The sequence below is a fragment of the Watersipora subatra genome, chromosome 2 (assembly GCF_963576615.1).
Source record: "Watersipora subatra chromosome 2, tzWatSuba1.1, whole genome shotgun sequence".
Classification (NCBI taxonomy): Eukaryota; Metazoa; Bryozoa; class Gymnolaemata; order Cheilostomatida; family Watersiporidae; genus Watersipora; species Watersipora subatra.
The window spans coordinates 45,696,227-45,716,810 of NC_088709.1; the positions used below are offsets into that span (position 1 = coordinate 45,696,227).

A 20,584-nucleotide genomic window follows, 5' to 3' on the forward strand; every position below is an offset into this window, starting at 1 on the left:
CTATTTAATGCAGCTGATGTTGATAACCAAAAGGATCAAGAATACAAGACTGATGGTACTCCGCAGCAGATAGTCTGGTCTATTGGACCTATAAACTCTCTCAATCAGGCAGCTAAACACTATGCTGTAGGAGGACGTTTGACAAGTAAGTACTGTTTATGACTATCTTCGTATATCATTAAAAGAGGTAATTATTATTGGCAACTGTCACTCGTTGCTCACTCACATGTTTTATCTTTATTTAGTACTAGATGAATTTTCGGCGTTGCACAGGTAATACAATAATGATTATATGAATTTGAGTAACTAGTGGTCTAAATCTTTACTAAAACGATAGCCGCGTTTGAAACCAGCTTAATAATTGTGAAATTAAGCGTGCTAGTTGATAACCACAAGCACATCAAGCTTGTGCTAATGTGCCAATGTAATTAGTGTCATCACAACTATTCATTGCTACAGTTAGTTAGACAACGTAGTGTCCCGGATCATATTGCTGGTCTGCAGACCTGGAAGTTTTGAGATCAAATCCAAACACAAAAGCAAAACTTATTGATGTTCACAAAGTTAATTCATCATAGATTTACGCAACCAATAAATCTGCAGCTATAATATTGAATAATATTGCTTTAATATCTGCAGCTAATAAATATCGAATAAGTATATCTAGAAATTTTTCTTGCGTCGCAAGTAGGTCTAAGCTTGTGTGCATAACCAGAAGACTTAGTGAACTGGTAATTTCATGTCATGCCTATCATACTATGTGGAGAAAGTCATTAGCTTTTTGCATGATCTTGCTTTTTGCCGTTCTGTGCATTAATAGCGGCCAGGTTTTACTATATTATTTGATACAATTGTAGCCTCTAAAGCCATTAACTTTGGTCGGGACGTAGCTGACAACTGTCCTATATTTGAGGACAAGGATCGAGTAGAACTACCAAAGTTCACTCCTCATCATCTTTACGGAAAAGAAGGAACAGTCTTTACTGCAGAGATAGGACAGTCTGCATCTGAGCAGGGTTATAAGGCCTTGACAGGTATAACTGTGTGCGGTCAGTACAAGGTTCTTAGGCTAAGACAGATAAAAGTGGGTGCGATCTAAGTAGAGTAATGAGGCTATGACAGGTAAAACTGTGTGGTCAGTACTGTTCTCTGAGGCTATGACATGTAAGCCTGTGGGTAATCCACTGTAAGACTGTACTGGTCTGTGCAAAAGTACAGGGTTGAACCAAACTATGTTTTACCAGCTGTAAAAAGCAAAAAAAGTCTTAGCATGATTTACCTATGCGTATAAACATCTATAGGAAAAATTACCCAAGCATGATTTACCTATACGTATAAACATCTATAGGAGAAATAAGACAAGCATGATTTACCAATACGTATAAACATATATAGGAGAAATAAGCCGAGCATGATTTACCTATACGTATAAACATCTATAGGAGAAATAAGCCAAGCATGATTTACCAATACGTATAAACATCTATAGGAGAAATGAGCCAAGCGTGATTCATCTATACGTATAAACATCTATAGGAGAAATGAGCCAAGCGTGATTCATCTATACGTATAAACATCTATAGGAGAAATAAGCCGAGCATGATTTACCTATACGTATAAACATATATAGGAGAAATAAGTCGAGCATGATTTACCTATACGTATAAACATATATAGGAGAAATAAGTCGAGCATGATTTATCTATACGTATAAACATCTATAGGAGAAATAAGCCGAGCATGATTTACCTATACGTATAAACATCTATAGGAGAAATAAGACAAGCATGATTTACCAATACGTATAAACATATATAGGAGAAATAAGCCGAGCATGATTTACCTATACGTATAAACATCTATAGGAGAAATAAGCCAAGCATGATTTACCTATACGTATAAACATCTATAGGAGAAATAAGCCGAGCATGATTTACCTATACGTATAAACATCTATAGGAGAAATAAGCCAAGCATGATTTACCTATACGTATAAACATCTATAGGAGAAATAAGACAAGCATGATTTACCAATACGTATAAACATATATAGGAGAAATAAGCCGAGCATGATTTACCAATACGTATAAACATCTATAGGAGAAATAAGCCAAGCGTGATTTATCTATACGTATAAACATCTATAGGAGAAATAAGCCAAGCATGATTTACCAATACGTATAAACATCTATAGGAGAAATAAGTCGAGCATGATTTACCTATACGTATAAACATCTATAGGAGAAATAAGCCAAGCATGATTTACCTATACGTATAAACATATATAGGAGAAATAAGCCGAGCATGATTTACCTATACGTATAGGTAAATACGTATTTGTAATCTATAGGAGAAATAAGCCAAGCATGATTTACCTATACGTATAAACATATACAGTCAAACATGGATAACTCGAACTTCAAGGGACCGAGCAAAAGTGTTCGAATTATCAGAGCATTCAAGTTATCAGAGCACTGTCACAAGTCCTTATATTTACTTATTTATTAGTAGATACATGTACATATACAAACTATAATATAAATCAAAAGCACAAATGGCTTGTTTCAAATTAAATGCTTCTAATGTAAAGTTTAAAACGTTTTCATGAAAAAGTATAGAGATTTTTCTATCACTTGAGATTGGTTTGTTGTTTGAGGTGATGTTATTGCCAGGACGTTTTTCAGATTGACGTTGGCAAAACTTGATCGTTGTTGAAATGCTCAAAAGAAAAGACATTTTTTTCTTTTGGGGTTTTACCCACGATCAATTTTGCCGTTTTTTCTTCAAGTTTATGCAGATTACCTTACTTTACCTGGGATTCGTTAAGAGCAACACTCCGAGGCAGTTCAATTAGAAGTTTTACGAGGTTTTACGGTACATTCTATATCACTCACACTTTTTTAATAGATACTAATTGAATGTACACACGTATTCTGTGTTTAGGTCAGACGATGAATAGTTTTTTGTAGCTCAGACAACGTATACGTTTAATTACAACATTTTTAAGACGTTTTAAACATTCAACATTCGGACGTTGATTCAACTCGGAATCAACGTCGGAAAACTATTCATCACGGGCTAGCCGAGTCACGCACTCAAGGATTTTCGCCACGCACATGCAAAACAACATGCGATTTTTGTTTTGTATGTGCGTGGCGAAAATTCTTGCGCGCGTGACCCGGCTAGCCCGTGCTATTCATCGTATCGCAGTATAGATCAAATTTCACCAAACTTTTAGAAAAGTCGTTGACAAAAATATTTTGCCGATGGTGGTAATAACGACGCTTATGAATTACGAAAAGATGAAGTTTACCTCTATGGCTTTGAATAAAGTGATTTTCTAAAGCGAAAACAGCCGTTTCGGTAGCTGTTGGGCAGAAAAACAGTTCGAATTAACAGTGTTGAGTTCGAGTTATCTATAGCAATTTATCATTACGTGGGAACGGACCAAAGGAAATGTTCGAATTAACCATGTGTTCGAGCTATCCGTGGACGAGTTATCCATGTTTGACTGTATAGTACAAATAAGCCAAGCATGATTTACCAAAGCTGGAAACATTTTATGTAACATTGAATCTAGGTTTAAGGTTCATTTTTGAGAATGAATAGTGTATATGTGGTAGATTAAGTATTGTACAGAACAGTAACTTCCAAACATCTAGTTTTATTGGTCTGTACTCTGATCCGTACTACGGTCTTTACTCCGATCCGTACTCTGGTCTGTGCTCTGATTTGTACTTTAGTCTGTACTCTAGTCTGTACTCTGGTATTACCCAGTCTTGAAAGGCTAATATTGTAATAGCTTATGTATGTGATTTGTACAGCCGTTGTTCATCAGCTTCAAGGATGGCAGTGAGTTAGTTGCTCTATGTGTACAGTAATACTTCAACTTACGAGTGCTCCAACGTACGAGAAACTTAAGATACGAGCCAGCTTTCTAGCAAGTTTTAGCACTAACATACGAGCCATGTTTGAGATACGAGCACTTGAGTGAGTTGCCAAGTATGTCGGAGGTGTTTTATTAGAACAGCATCACTCTGTATTTTTCAACTGCTCAGGTTATACTGTTGTACCGTGTTTTTTTGTGCACGATTTTCTGTGCAGAATTATGTGAATTAAAAGTACTGTGCGTAGACCGAAAGTTTGCCAGTAAAATGAAAGATAATACAAAGAAAAAGCAAATGATAACAGTCGATATTAAACGGAAAAGTATTGAAAAATATGCGAAATGTGTATGCGTGATTCAGATAGCTCGGCAATATGACAGAAATACATTCATAATTATCAAACAGAAGGATTATATTCAGGGCATTTAGTTCGCAAAAGGACTAGCCATAGTTTCTAAACGGTGCAGCGATCTTCACGACCGCTGATGGCATTGGACAAACAATTGGCCGGTGACAGCGTAACTGAAACGATGCAATGTGAAAAGGCCGGCGCTATCTATCCAAACTGTTTAATAGACATTCGGACAAGTTGGCTAGTGATCGTGTGTTAACCATTTGTGACGACACCTGTGTTCGTCCTAATCGCAACATGTTGCAAGGGCGACAAAGGCAAACGTCCTTAGATAGGTTTATCTTAAAATGGCCGGCTAGTCGTGAAAGCGAAAAAAAGGAAAGATTTCTCGCTAACCAGTGAGAAATTTCAAACTATGAGCGCCGAAGAAATTTTAATTACGTTTAGTTGAAAATGAAAGTTTGCTTTTAGGTTTGCTTCTAAGTTTGTCTTTTAACACTTTGATAAAATCTAAATTTATCAAAGTCAACTGTTGTAACGAAGGATAACTTATATCTCCCTCCCTGGCAAATGCGAGTGTTAACTGCTATTGTATGTATTTAATTTTACATTTTAATTAATCACATTTCCTTGCATTATTTTTTATTTGTTGCTTTTTGAAAGCATGTAGTACGTAAGGACAATAGCCAACATGTTCTTTCTGTTACAACATCTTGTTTTGAGTGTTTTATTTGCCTTTTTTAGAGTATGGAAACCAATCAATATATATTTAATTGTTCTATATATAAATTAATTGCACCAACATGCGAGTAAATTGACATACGAGCTCAGTCTCGGAACGCATTAAGCTCGTAAGTTGAAGTATGACTGTATTTATACATACCCCCTTAGATCTTCCCTCTTGGGGCATAGCCTGGTACATCAACGGAATACTTGTGCCTGAGCTCCATCTACAGAGAGGCATATCTTATACATTCAGAGTTGCTGGAGGAACTAATAGCAGCTTGGGTTCCATGTACCACCCTTTTTACTTTACCAATAGCGTGGAAGGAGGCTACGAACAGGTATAAGTAGAGCTTACACGATTTACCAACTCGTTGTCTACGGCGTATTTGTAATGTATTTAGCTGAATATATGTGAGGCAGTAGCCTGTCATGTGAGAGTATTCTTTTATTTACAGACACAGTCACCAGATGAGGTTATCTTTCAGGGAACGGAAAATGGAGAAAAGAAAGATTTTGCAGGTAACCTGTTTGTTTGGTACATTATGTTATAATGTACAGGTACTCTGACAAACTGAAATGGCATGCATTATACACTTGGGCATTCTAAGATAGCATCTTTAGCAGCCATAGGAGGCAAAAACAAGCTTTCTGTTGTTTATCAAAGTACATAAACTTCCAGTGAAACATTTGCCAAAACATGGCTTGTTAGAGCTGAAAACACAGCTATTGAAATTGTTTGCATTCCTAGGTAGTTATTTAAATTTTATATCTGTAGCTCTGACTGAATGTGGAAGAAAAAAAATTATATATATATATATATACAGATAATGGTTGAGACTTCACTGATATAGTGCTCAAAATTGTCCACCGAGCCTGTATAAGTACAAAGATGGAAAAAGTTTTTAGAAACAGTTTATTACTTAAAGTTTCATGATGCAAAATGATGCTAAGTTTACACCAATCGTCAGATAAAAAATTGCATGACACAAACACAGAACCAAGAATACACTAAGAACACCAAATTGAAGAGTTACCTGTATAAGTACAAAGATGGAAAAAGTTTTTAGCAACAGTTTATGACTAAAAGTTTCATACTGCATGCAGTAATCATCAGATGCTAATGTGAAGTGCTTGCGTATAATTCTTGGTCAAATCAAGTATAAAAGCCTAACTATTAAATTGGTTAATTGGTGAGCTTAGCCTTAGATAAGTAAAATTTGGTGACGTGTCTACAGGATGTTACTATATCACTTCTCTGATTCAGGGTAGCCATGTGAGGTTGGAAAATTATAAAGTACTTTTCAGTTAAGCATAGATTGCACTTAGAAACACCATTCTGACAGGCCTTGGCTCTTGTTATTACTTTCCAATCAATACTAAAATCCTTTCCCTCGTCTTTTAATTGCCATATATATCTGCTTAATTCGGTAGTCTTTCTCTTGTCACTAATACCAAAGGATGCTTTGTGGTTGTTGAATCTGTCCTTAAATTGCCTCTCTGTCAATCCGATGTATGTTTGACTGCTTCTGCCGTCTGCGTTAACTGTTGCCGGGTTAATAATAGAACTCGTGAGACACTGACCATTTAAAGGGCATTCATTACTATTCCGGCAATTGCATCTTCTGCTGCTTTCGTCTGTCGTAAAGTTTGCTAACAATTTGTTGTTGTGCTTGTCTATAATTGATTTTAAATTAGGCATACAGCTATAGCTAACTTTCACAGTATTTCGGTTAAAGATTTTGTTTAACTTATTGTTCTTAGGAAATAATCTTTTGATTAGCAGTAGGAATTGCCTTCCGATGTTAGTGGCAATATTTTCGCTATAGGGAGGGTTATACCACAATACGTCACGTCTCCGACTATTCCTACTGCCAGTGGTATTAGAATTGTTCTGCTCGTATCTCAGCTGGTAGTCATAGCCGCTTCTTGTCAGTGATTCCTGGAAAGGCTCAATTTCTCTATTAAAAGTGGTCTTGCTGGATGATATTGTGCACAGTCTCTTGTTAATTGATTTTGGGATGTTATGTATAATGGCTGGAGGGTGGTTAGATTTCCTATGCACATATTGCACAGCATTGCTTGGCTTTCTATAAGGCGCGTGTTCTCCGTTGTTCAGGTCCAGTGTAGTATCCAAGTAGTTAACTATTTTCAAGTTGGCCTCTATTGTTACTCTAAGACCGTGACTCGTGAATATAGAGCATATATCCTTCTTAATGTTCTCGATTTTCCTTGGATTTTCCTTTCCTTAATCGCTGCCAACCCGTCATCCCTGTACAACCAAAAACTGCCACATTTAATTTTTCTTTAATTTTGGTAAGTAAGTATAAGCCAATTAACTCACAACTTTCAGCTTCATCGAAGCTTCCCATTGTTATGTCAAATGGCTCATCTGTCTTTTTTCTAAACGGTTCGTTATCGTGTATCAAGATGGATTTTTTGGCATGAAATATAATGTTGCGGTGTTCGTTAGTGATATTTGTGAAATTGGCTGCATAATCGAGAGCTTTGGTCATTAGATCCTTGGTGATGGAAGTGTAATATTCCACTATATCAAATACAATAAAGCTGTGTGATTGTTTGTTTCTGATGTTTTGAAACCAATTCAACACAGATGCAGTATTCTTCATCGGGAAAGGATTTTAGTATTGATTGGAAAGTAATAACAAGAGCCAAGGCCTGTCAGAATGGTGTTTCTAAGTGCAATCTATGCTTAACTGAGAAGTACTTTATAATTTTCCAACTTCACATGGCTACCCTGAATCAGAGAAGTGATATAGTAACATCCTGTTGACACGTCACCAAATTTTACTTATCTAAGGCTAAGCTCACCAATTAACCAATTTAATAGTTAGGCTTTTATACTTGATTTGACCAAGTATTATACGCAAGCACTTCACATTAGCATCTGATGATTACTGCATGCAGTATGAAACTTTTAGTCATAAACTGTTGCTAAAAACTTTTTCCATCTTTGTACTTATACAGGTAACTCTTCAATTTGGTGTTCTTAGTGTATTCTTGGTTCTGTGTTTGTGTCATGCAATTTTTTATCTGACGATTGGTGTAAACTTAGCATCATTTTGCATCATGAAACTTTAAGTAATAAACTTTTGCTAAAAACTTTTTCCATCTTGGTACTTATATATAGGTATATATAGGTATACAGTATATATATAGGTATACAGTATATATAAAATTGTTTGCTCACCCCGGATACCCCGTATGGGTGGTAAATTCTGCTCTAACTCGGGTCTCCTACCAGAGACCTGGGAGTTTGAGCACTCACCTCAAGATCTTAGCTGTTCCCAATAGCGCACTTTTCTGCAACTCACCTGAGTTGATTGCTGTTGGTATTTGGGCAAGCCACATTTTATGCGCCGGTGTTATTGCGCCCAGTGCCCCAATGACTACTGGGATCACAGTTGTTCTTACATTCCAGCATTTGTCAATTTCTTCTCCAAGAGGGAGATATTTCTCTACCTTTTCTTTCTCTTTGCTGGCTATATTGTAGTCATTGGGTACTGCTATATCTATTATAGTAGCCCTCTTGTTCTCCTTGTCTACCACCACTATATCTGGTTGGTTTGCTAGGACATGCTTGTCAGTTTGGATGTAGAAGTCCCCGAGGATCTTAGCGCGGTCATTTTCATTGACCTTACCAGGAGCTTCCCACCAGTGTTGTGGTTTATTAAGGCCATACTCATCACATAGACTTCTATACACAACACCTGCGACATGATTATGCCGCTCAGTGTACGCGTTCCCTGCTAGCTGCTTGCATCCACTGATGATGTGTTGGATGGTCTCAGGCGCATCTTTGCACAGTCTGCATCTAGGATCGTCTCTAGTGTGATAGATTTTTGTTTGGAGTTGCCTTGTTGGGAGCACTTGCTCCTGGGCTGCCATGATTAGCGACTCTTTATTGGCCGTTAGGTTTCCTTTGTTCAGCCACATATATGTCTGGTGAAGATCCCCAACCTTAGATATTTGTTGGTGGTAAGCTCCATGAAGAGGTTTCGTGTGCCAGTCAATTTCTTCATCATCAGGGCGTAGGTCCATTGTAAGAGCAGCTGATTGAAATTCAGCTAGCAACTTATCTGAGATGGCCATGGAGGCTGCATATGCTTTGATGTTTTGCTCCTCCTCGTTCACTGTCTGCTGTACACTTTTTAGTCCCCTACCGCCATGTTTCTTATCAAGATACAATCTAGTAGTATCAGATTTTGGGTGGAGTGCTCCATGCATGGTCAGCAGTTTACGAGTTGCTATATCTGTTTCTTTGATGGCTTCCTCAGTCCACTTTATTATGCCTGCTGGATATCTTATTACTGGCAGTGCGTAGGTATTTATTGCCATGACTTGGTTCTTGGCATTGAGCTGGCTCCGTAAGACCTGCCGAAGGCGTTTCTTGTATTCGGTAATGGCTTTGTGACGTACCTCGGCTTCGTGGTTGATGTTGCTTTGCATAATCCCCAAGTACTTGTACCCTTCTTCTATATCTTTGATGGTACCATTTGGCATTCTTAGGCCATCTGTGAGCATAGAATGGCCTTTCTTAAGAATTAGCCTTCCAAATTTCTCAATACCGAAGGTATATATATATATATCTACATCCACACTGACAAGCATGTCCTAGCAATTCAACCAGACATAGTGGTGGTAGACAAGGAGAACAAGAGGGCTACTATAATAGATATAGCAGTACCCAATGACTACAATATAGCCAGCAAAGAAAAAGAAAAGGTAGAAAAATATCTCCCCCTTGGAGAAGAAATTGAAAAATGCTGGAATGTAAGAACAACTGTAATCCCAGTAGTCATTGGGGCACTGGGCGCAATAATACCGGCGCATAAAATGTGGCTTGCCCAAATACCGACAGCAATCAACTCAGGTGCGTTGCAGAAAAGTGCGCTATTGGGAACAGCTAAGATCTTGAGGCGAGTGCTCAAACTCCCAGGTCTCTGGTAGGAGACCCGAGTTAGAGCAGAATTTACCACCCATACGGGTATCCGGGGTGAGGAAACAATTTATATATATATATATATAAACTATATTAAGAACTGAAAACTTTTAAAACATTTTACAACTTAAAGTTTCATGGTTGCTACCATTCATCAGGTAACATTAAAATGAACTGAAGCTCATATGACTGTACGTAAAAACACATCGATTAGCTTAACGATAAAGGCCAGCTACATATACGGTAATACAACAATTTAATTGGTTCATGTCACAGCATTGCTAATTAAGTGCTTATTTGAATGTCTGCACTTTGACACAAGCTCGTTTCTTGAGTTTAAGCTTGCAAGCTCAGGTTTGTATAGAATGAAGTATTTCTCCCAAATACACAAATTACAAATATATATATTATATATATATATATATATCACCATATCTATTACTTATATAAGTAATTAACGTGTACCCTAGGACACTTATATTTCGCTAGTATTTAGTTTCGTGAGTAGCACACAGAGTAAAATTTCGCTGCAACTTAATTTCGCGGCTCTGATGAGTGTGAAGATATAGCGATGTGAAAATAAATGCAGTAGAAAAAACAGATTACATTCCTCAGGTCCAGTTTGCTAATGAGAAAAAAATTCAATTTGTGACTAGTTCGTATTTGTAAACCACAGGTTGAAATGTGTGGGTGAGATCGGCAATTCAATTTGATCACTTGCTGCCATTTGTTTCTTAGACTATCAATGACGTCTAGGTCCCTCCCGCCGTGACTTTCACACTCGAATCCCAAGAAGAAAAAAATAGATAGGTAGCAACCAACTTCACAACCAAAACTGTATAACCCTTACGCTGCCATAAAAGCATTTTTGCGTTTTCTAGGGCCACTGCCATAAACGCATTTTTTGACTTTCTCAGCAATTGTCTGGTAACCTGATTCTATTATTTGTTGACCACATAGCCCACATAAGTCTTTAAGTGTTTTATGAAATTGACTGTGTTGTCCGAAGATTTCTCTATAAAATCAGCCTAAAACAACGAAGCAATTTTAAACTTTTGTTTGAGAATTTCTAATCTAAAAATGAACATTTTTCTGTGAGTTCATTAACTACCCCACCCGAGTCATAAAACAGGTAATTAGTTGTTGATGACATAATAGCCAATTAAGATTTTCGTGATTATACAGATAATTAAAGTAGAACTTGAAAAAATACTGTATACATATCATGAAGCAATATCGGCAATTTCGGTAAAATGGCTGGCACTAGGCCGGTAGCGAATTTGTACATGGTTGGCAGTGGAAGAGATAATGTGGTTGGACCTGGTGAGGGTTGATAGTGTTTTTGGTTGGTAATAAAATTCATCACTACAATAATTCTTCTGCAATTTTATGACTTCACCTACCAGACTTTCATCCTCATCAGTTACATATTCGGTGACTAAACTGATATAATCTTAATTTGCTTTGCCATGCCGCTCAGTCGGTGTATTAGCTATAATGAGTTTACCAGAAATTTGTCATTGATCCCAACCACAGACGAAAATTGCTTGCATTTCTAATATGACGATTTTATTGTGGATATCAATGAACAAAGCTATTTGACTTCGTGTTTTTGCTCGTTCGTTATGATAGTTTAGTTTCACTCATTTAATTTTCGCGAGAGGATGACTCCGCGAAAACGCGAAAGTTAGATGCCGCGAATACATAAGTGTCCTAGGGTAAGTACAAGTATATAAAGTTGATGTACATACATATGAATATACTGTATGTATATATAAGTACATATATACTGTATACATATACATATATATGCATATATATGAATATACTGTATGTATATATAAGTACATATATACTGTATACATATACATATATATGCATATATATGAATATACTACTCATTGAATATATACTATTCATTCCGTTGATTAAAAATATATATTATATATACATATAATAGATAAGTGGTCAGGCCTACTGCTAACAGCACTCCACGCTCTAAAAAGTGTGGAGTGTTATAACTAACTGGAGTGTTGGAATAGGTTAAGGTTAGTTATCTTTTTTCCAAATTGAAGTATTTTCTGGAGTCACGACAGGTCTGTTTCGTGCTTCTGCACTCTTCAGGTGACTTGCGTTAAAATGGCCCGACGCAAGTCACCTGACGAGTGCAGAAGCACGAAACAGACCTGTCGTGACTCTAGAGAAAAACTCCAATTTGGAAAAAAGATAAGTAGCCTCAACCTATTCCAACACTCTAGTATATATATATATATATATATATATATATATATATATATATACATATATATATATATATATATAATATGTATAAGTGGAACGTCACTCTATAAGTTAAACATTTTATTACTAATAGTTTCATGTGGTACAATAAGTATCACACACTTCAGATAAAATGTCATATATATACGTGTACATGTATATATACAGAAACGAAAGTTTGAAGCTTACAGTTAAAACACTTTTATTACTACTAGTTTCATGTTCTGAAGGAGCAATCATAAGATAAAATATGTCAATCAACTACAGGTGTTTATATAATATAGGTGAAGTAGCTAACAGATTGAAATTTTTAACTACATAGAGTCCATGGTCTTACTACAGATTATGTCTTGTGGTTGCATAACGAGAATTTGTCTACATGTCTGCATGTAGATGTCAGTTCATTTCGCCTGTTCAATGTAGCCAACTCAGGCATTCAAATGATGTAAAACTTTTCCCACAAGCACAAGTTACATGTCTTAGTTGAACAGTTAAATGATGTTGCCTTTCTAATAATTTTCCATCTTATAGACATATATAGGCCTACATATATATATGTATATATGTATGTGTATATATATATATACAGTCAAACATGGATAGCTCGAACTTAATGGTACCGAGCCAATGTGTTCGAATTATCAGAGCATTCAAGTTATTAGAGCACTGTCACAAGTCCATGTATTTATTTATTAGTAGATACATGTAAATATACAAACTATAATATAAACAAAAGCATAAATGGCTTGTTTCAAATAAAATGCTTTTAATGTAAAGTTTAAAACTTTTTTATCAAATAGTATAGAGATTTTTCTATCACTTGAGATTGGTTTGTTGTTTGAGGTGATGTTATTGCCAGGACGTTTTTTAGAGTAAAACTGGCAAAGCTTGATCGTTGTTGAAATGCTCAGAAGAAAAGACATATTTTTCTTTTGAGCGTTTTAAACAAGATCAATTTTACCGATTTTTCTTGAAGTTTATGCGAAGGTTACCTCACTTTTCCTTGCTTCCGAATGGCCATCGCTAAGCGGATCAAATTTCACCAAACCTTTAGAAAAGTCGTTGACAAAAATATTTTGCTGATGGTGGTAATAACGACGCCTATAAATTACAAAAAGTCAAGGTTTACCTTTATGGCTTGGAATAAAGTGATTTTCTAAAGCGATAACAACCGTCTCGGTAGCCGTTGGACAAAAATCTGTTCGAATTAAAAGAGTTGAGGTCGAGCTATCTAAAGCAATTTATCATTACGTGGGAACGGACCAAAGAAACCGTTCGAGTTAACCATGTGTTTGAGCTATCCGAGGGCGAGTTATCCATGTTTGACTGTATATATATGTATATATATATATGTATATATATATATATCCAATGGCTACAACATAGTTTTTTCACAAGTTTACATTGCTTGTCATTATGCAGTTGGGGACTACTGCGAGTGGAAGCTTAACCTCGACGCAGAAGAAAAGATTTACCAATGCTTTGAGGAGCTGAAAGAAGACTTGTTTTTGGACTGCGTAAATGAGCCTACGAGTTACACCGAGTTCGTATTCACTCCTAGCAGCGACCACCCTAGTATCCTTTATTACCAGGTAAGCAGAGGACAGCAGCGACCACCCTAGTATCCTTCATTACCAGGTAAGCAGAGGACAGCAGCGACCACCCTAGTATCATTTATTACCAGGTGAGCAGAGGACAGCAGCGACCACCATAGTATCCTTTATCACCAGGTAAGCAGAGGACAGCAGCGATCCCCTAGTATTCTTTATTACCAGACAAACATAGGACAGCAGCGACCACCGTAGTATCCTTTATTACCAGGTAAACAGAGGACAGCAGCGACCACCGTAGTATCCTTTATTACCAGGTAAACATAGGACAGCAGCGACCACCCTAGTATCCTTTATTACCAGGTAAACAGAGGACAACAGCGACCACCGTAGTATCCTTTATTACCAGGTAAACAGGACAGCAGCGACCACCCTAGTATCCTTTATTACCAGGTGAGCAGAGGACAGCAGCAACCACCATAGTATCCTTTATTACCAGGTAAACAGAGCACAGCAGCGACCACCGTAGTATCCTTCATTACCAGGTAAACATAGGACAGCAGCGACCACCCTAGTATCCTTTATTACCAGGTAAACATAGGACAGCAGCGACCACCTTAGTATCCTTTATTACCAGGTAAGCAGAGGACAGCAGCGACCACCCTAGTATCCTTCATTACCAGGTAAGCAGAGGACAGCAGCGACCACCTTAGTATTCTTTATTACCATTTATTATTTATCTGTACTTTATTCATTCCAGCTATAGCAATAAAGTTTTAAGAATGGGATCATAGCTGCAAACTGGTTTGGAACTCACAAGCTCCAGTTCGGCGGACATCCAATTATCCAAAACACTACACTGACCAACTGTTCTACCACATCTGACAGTGGTCAAGATGTGGTAGAACATCCACTGTCATAAACAAGAATGTAGATGGTACAAAACAAGCCCTACCAGTTTTAAATTACATTTAAAGTAAACAAGATATGCGGTCCTCTTCACGGCGACATTTTTGCTATTAAGAACTCTAAAAGTAACAAAAAATGTAAGAGTAGGTTTCTGTTTTTCTTTCCATGTTGGATCCTTACAAATTTTAATAAAAATTTTAAAATTGGCCGATGATTCACTCACTGTAGTTGGCGATATTTTAGTGCTACACCCACAAGAACCTTGGTTGGAAGATAAATATCTATGATGAACTGCCAACAGAGGAGATACCCGCCCAGGATTGCACATCAACAGCGACTACTACTGCTGGTACAACTATTAAAGACCCTACAGCCACTACAAGTGCTCTCGAAAAGCTCAATATAAATGATAATGCAGGGATCATTCTATCTAGCTCTCTGCCATTGCTCTTTATGGCTCTGGTTTTCTGTTACACCGCTTGAATATATCGCATGAAGGTGTCATATTTGTCTGTCGAGACTGATATCCACCTATTAAAAGTTAAAACTCCAGAATTTTAAACAGTCTTATCCTTGTAGTGTTTGTCGGGAAAAAACTGCCATAATAACAGGTGCAGTTACCATAGCAATGAACTAGTATATAGCTAAATGTGTAAGAAGTTCGTTAGCTTGATTTAACACAAAAGTTGACATCAAATTTGTGCAGAGTTTGTAAAAGCTCGTTTGCTCTCCCCTCCCTCAATTCAGATATACTGAAGGGCTGCAGATGTATGACACACTGTTATGACTCCCTCAAGTTACATTAGTCTTTTTCATTAATTTAATATTGCATACGTATGCAGTATATATTATTTTATTACTGCACACGTATGCAGTATATATTATTTTGTTATAATATTGAAATTTGGTTTACTTCAATTCAACACATTTCATTTTATAAATGTTTTTGTTGCTAAGGTTACCTAGAATTTGAACACTTTTCCTTATATGGAAGCAAATATATTGTTCATAGTGAGCACATCAATGATCCCTGTTGGTTATTGCATCAAGATGGTTGGAAAAAATTAATTGTTAGGGAGTTGTCACCTCATTGGCTATAAAGGAACTTCCCTAGTGTGTAAGTCGATACTGTGGCGAGGCAAATGATATAACTACTACCTTTGACCCCTTGTCTCAGTCTGGCTATATAATGAGTGAATGATATCCTAGCTGTATAAAAACGTATTTGTGTTTTTCTAAATCTGTGTGTCTTTACCCTGAACTACCGTTAGGGTCTTCTAAACAACCATTACATAACATGTTGTTGGCATTTATTTACTTATTTTACATAATTGCAGTCAGCCATTAAATGCCATAATATTTGCGTAACTCCTTTATATGAAACCCGCTTGCCATAGACATCGGTGTTAAAATCTTCTTGTTATAATCTATGCCACTCGCTCTTCATTGGTCATCTTATCGGCTTCACGGCATATTGCCATCCAATTAGCTTTTTTCCATATTGTATGCTACTAACCAGTCCTTTAGTGTCACAAGTTGATTGAGTACAGCTGAAAATAGACCTTTGTCAACTTCTTTGGCTTAATTATACCATCGATGCCATTCCTTTGCACTTGCCTGTCAGAACCTTAGCTCCATCCATTGTTTCTCCACAGTTTGTCCCATTTTAGCCGTCTTTTCAACTGTGTCTGACATAGCTTCAAAGATATCTTTGCCCATCAATGTCTCTAGTGACACTCCTAGTAAGTAGCTCCTCCGCACTGATCTTTGCCCATCGTTGTCTCTAGTGACACTCCTAGTAAGTAGCTCCTCCGCATTGCAACAAATTTTTAACTCCATGCAAAAAACTGAACAGCCGTGCGCCATTTCTGGCAACACCAACATCTGTGGCTCTCATCACCCGCATAAAAATCAAAAGGACAAACTCTGTTTTTTAACTGACAAGTCCTCGATTTACATCAAAAACAGTATTTCTGAACAGACTCAAAGTGTTAATATTTTCTGGGCAGACTGTTTTTGCGACCTTCACGAGGTGCTACTGTAGGAACTTACCATCTGCAAAAGGTTCAGTGCTGAGCCACGAGTTTAGCAACTTCATAGCTTGATGCTGTGACATTCCTTTGTATTTTGTTGAAGCAAAAAGAACTGCTTTTGAACTTGCAGGTTAGCTACAATTTGCTTGACTTTCTGTGTTCATTCAGCACCCGTGTACATTGTGTAGTTCTCATGTTTGGTCCTATATTGTTCATTCAGCACCCGTGTACATTGTGTAGTTCTGATGTTTGGTCCTATATTGTTCATTCAGCACCCGTGTACATTGTGTAGCTCTCATGTTTGGTCCTATATTGTTCATTCAGCACCCGTGTACATTGTGTAGCTCTCATGTTTGGTCCTATATTGTTCATTCAGCACCCGTGTACATTGTGTAGTTCTGATGTTTGGTCCTATATTGTTCATTCAGCACCCGTGTACATTGTGTAGTTCTGATGTTTGGTCCTATATTGTTCATTCAGCACCCGTGTACATTGTGTAGTTCTGATGTTTGGTCCTATATTGTTCATTCAGCACCCGTGTACATTGTAGTTCTGATGTTTGGTCCTATATTGTTCATTCAGCACCCGTGTACATTGTGTAGTTCTGATGTTTGGTCCTATATTGTCGACAGACATTACACTTTTTCATCTCAGCAACAACTTCGTAGCAAATCAAACATATACACTTTCCACTGATTCCATTTCCATTGATTTCCTTGAATAAATATTCATTTTCCCGTTTCGTCTAAAATCTTCCATATTTCATTTTTACTGCGTGTGTTTTTTTGCCATTTTTGGTGACTCATGCAGAAAATAGGTTTTTTTCCTTTTGTTGATCTAAGAAACACCAGTTTTAGCGCTGGCTCCGTCTATGTTCAGAACTGAGAAGTACAACAAATTTCAGACTAAGCTTTGTGTCCAGGCTATATGCAACTGAGTTTTCAGAAATTGATGCAGGCAAAAGTCTGGACTGCAAGCCGCAGTTGGCTTGCAGTCCATAGTTAGGACACCCCTCCTCTACACATTCCAATGATTGTTACATGTACAGCTCACATAGGTCAATAACCATTGTTTCTTATTGGTCAACCGATTTATAAGTACATGTGAAAAATACATTAAGTACAAAAAAGGTTCACCAATGAGGGGTCTGCATTTGCATTAACAGAAACAAGTGACATCCAAAACCGCGAAACTATTTCAGGTGAATGTAAATTCATCGGTCTGGGTAGGTTTGTTAGTCAAGCAGGTACTGCTTTATTAGAGGGAGCTCCTCTGATTGGTTGTTAGTTTTGCCATTTTAAAGAAAATCTGCTTATATGTACTCATAAAATAGAAAGTTTATTTTTAGGTTTTCGTTAAAATTTGGTTTTTCCAGTGGTGATAGCTAAGGTTAGATTAGCTATCACCAGTGAAAGGTTAGGTAAGGTTAGGTTTTCCAGAGAGGAAAAGTCACTCAATAATATTATCCAACTAAAGTTGACGTTACAAAGTACATAATACGTACTAGAGCATAATAAATAACGTTTTTATCCCTATTTTATAGCTCAATTATTTGCAGGAAACATATCTCTCAGTTCCCATATTGTTTTGGTGCATGTAAATTTGTTGTATCTGTTTACAGACTGTACCTATAAAAAACATGATTTTAAATTGGATCATTCATTACATACAGACCTAATTCTCTTGAGGTTGTACTTTCTACAGGTAATTCACAGTAAAAACAGCAATAATAATATTGATATATAAGAAAAACAAACAAATCACTGTAATACATAACACTTCTTACTTATGGTGATGTATAATGATACTTGCAGTTAATTATATCAGTGAATTAGTAAAATAAACATATATTTTTAAGATTAGTTTTCACTGCCATCTTGTTCCATATGCTTCATTTACCCCAGCTTCTTACAACACATGAAAGTTTTATTTAATAATTAAAAGCTTTCCTAAATAAAACTAATCATGAGAAAGCCTTAAATATATCTTAATATATTACAAGTAAGATTGGACAACTTCTAATACACATAATGTTGTGACTAGATTCCAAGTGAAATTTTGTATCTTTTAAATAACCAGTTTAACATATTTAAAGGAAACGTTTGTGTCAAATTCTGTTACCTACTGCATGAAATAAGGTTTTAGCATTTAAAGAGATCTGCAAAAAATGGTCTATTTTAAGCTATGAAGCTATAGTCTGTGTTCAAATTAAATTAAAGTATGATAGATGCTTAAATTACAGACCACTAGGTCAAGGAAGGAAAGCTATTAAACTACTACTGGGGGTTTGGTGTGAGTTACTGCTACAGAATCTAGCACACGGGTGTTACCTAATATTATAATTGTCTATCTTTACAATAGAAAAACAAACTGTTTTTGCAAAACTGATGAAGGTGCCATGTGCGAGACTCTAATTTGGTTGAAACTGCTGTCTATTGTTGTATGGAGATACTGCAAAAACAGCATACCAATAGGTAATGCAGCCAGACCACAGGATAAGCATATAATACGTACAAGCAGCAAGGCGCCTAAAGGCCTCAAAAGATCCAATAATTGGAAAATGTCAGAAGCAAATTAAAAACTTCAAAATTGGAGGAATCAATCATAGAAAGTGCGTCAGCACCAGATGGAGAACACGCCAAAGGAAAGTCGAAGCAATTAAACCTACCAATCACTGTCACCAGAAAACCACCAGAGAAACATTAGAGACGAGTCAAATGAGTACAGATATCCAGATCTGCCGCTCTTGTCAAACATGACCTAGATACTAGGAGTAAGTCACGAGCTCCACCCTACATATCAACATCATGTGCACCAGCTGAAGACTTACGCAAGCAAGATATCTTCATACGCCTGACAGAAAGCATTTAACCCTAACACCCACAGGCCAGACATCTATAAAAGAGAACAGCTCCAATGACTAGGCATCTCTATCCCCTTCTCTATCTCCAGCTCTAACTTGAGCTCTCTCTCTCCCCGAGGGCCTCCTTGGACGCTCTCCCCTCTGCCTGTTAAGGAACCTCTCTCCCCGCCTATGGAGCCTCGTTCTCCTGAGCCTTTTCTACACCACTATCTCAACTACCAAAAATCTCTACCTATGGACTGTCACAACTCTCGTTTGATTATCGGGACTCACAGCCGTACGTAAGCAAACATGGATGACTGTTCGAGTAAGATATAACTTTTATTAGCTCTTCTAATCTTTTGTCATTAATATTATTGTTTTAGAACTTTGTTAGTTGTGTATTTTAATTGTTTGACTTATAGAATTCAGAAGTAACTTTTACTAGTAAATATCAGTATAACTCACAATAGCTTAGCGCCTTCACTATACCTAAACCAGTAACAATCAAATTAGTTCTCACAAGCTAAGCAAAAGTGCAAAAACTAGGGTGAACATAGTGAAAATAGAATAAAATGACAAAACAATATCAACACTGATGTTGTGTGTGGATTCGGATTATGCATAGCATTATTAAACATAAAATAATCATAACAATAACATAACAAACATAACATAATTATGCACAGACCTGCCAACCTTGGAGTGGGAAAAGGAGTGAGAGTCTATTTTGGGGGCAATGAAAATGCGAGGATTTGATAAGTGGGGTAAATTTTCATAGTGTATAAAAACATCACAGCCAAAGATAATATAACTCTACATGAAAACCACATGTCGTGGAGGTGGAGGTTATTGATAGATGAGAACGCCGCAAACATGTTTATACATAGTTGTTTATTAGTAGTAAGTATATGATTACTACTTGAAGATTGGGGCAAAAACAGGGTTGCGTGGGTAAAAGGGGCAATTGCGTGACACCAATGATATACAGCCCAAACATATCGCGTGATCGGGCATATCGGGCATTTGCGTGAGTCTCACGCCT

At 36.9% G+C, this 20,584-nt stretch overlaps 1 protein-coding gene across 2 annotated transcripts in view; it reads left to right on the forward strand.

Annotated features, from left to right (window-relative positions):
* The window catches only part of LOC137387205 (protein Skeletor, isoforms B/C-like), a 45,027-nt gene extending 29,345 nt beyond the window's left edge, over positions 1 to 15,682 (forward strand). The window contains exons 12-17 of one of the 2 annotated variants that reach the window (XM_068073544.1): positions 14 to 154; positions 858 to 1,034; positions 5,131 to 5,303; positions 5,421 to 5,484; positions 13,628 to 13,797; positions 14,908 to 15,682. In XM_068073544.1, the coding sequence (XP_067929645.1) occupies positions 14 to 154; positions 858 to 1,034; positions 5,131 to 5,303; positions 5,421 to 5,484; positions 13,628 to 13,797; positions 14,908 to 15,147 (965 nt within the window). In that variant the 3' untranslated portion in view covers positions 15,148 to 15,682. The remainder of the gene's footprint in view (positions 1 to 13; positions 155 to 857; positions 1,035 to 5,130; positions 5,304 to 5,420; positions 5,485 to 13,627; positions 13,798 to 14,907) is intronic. The other variant, XM_068073543.1, reaches the window with a different exon arrangement.
* Positions 15,683 to 20,584: the final 4,902 nt, after the last annotated feature.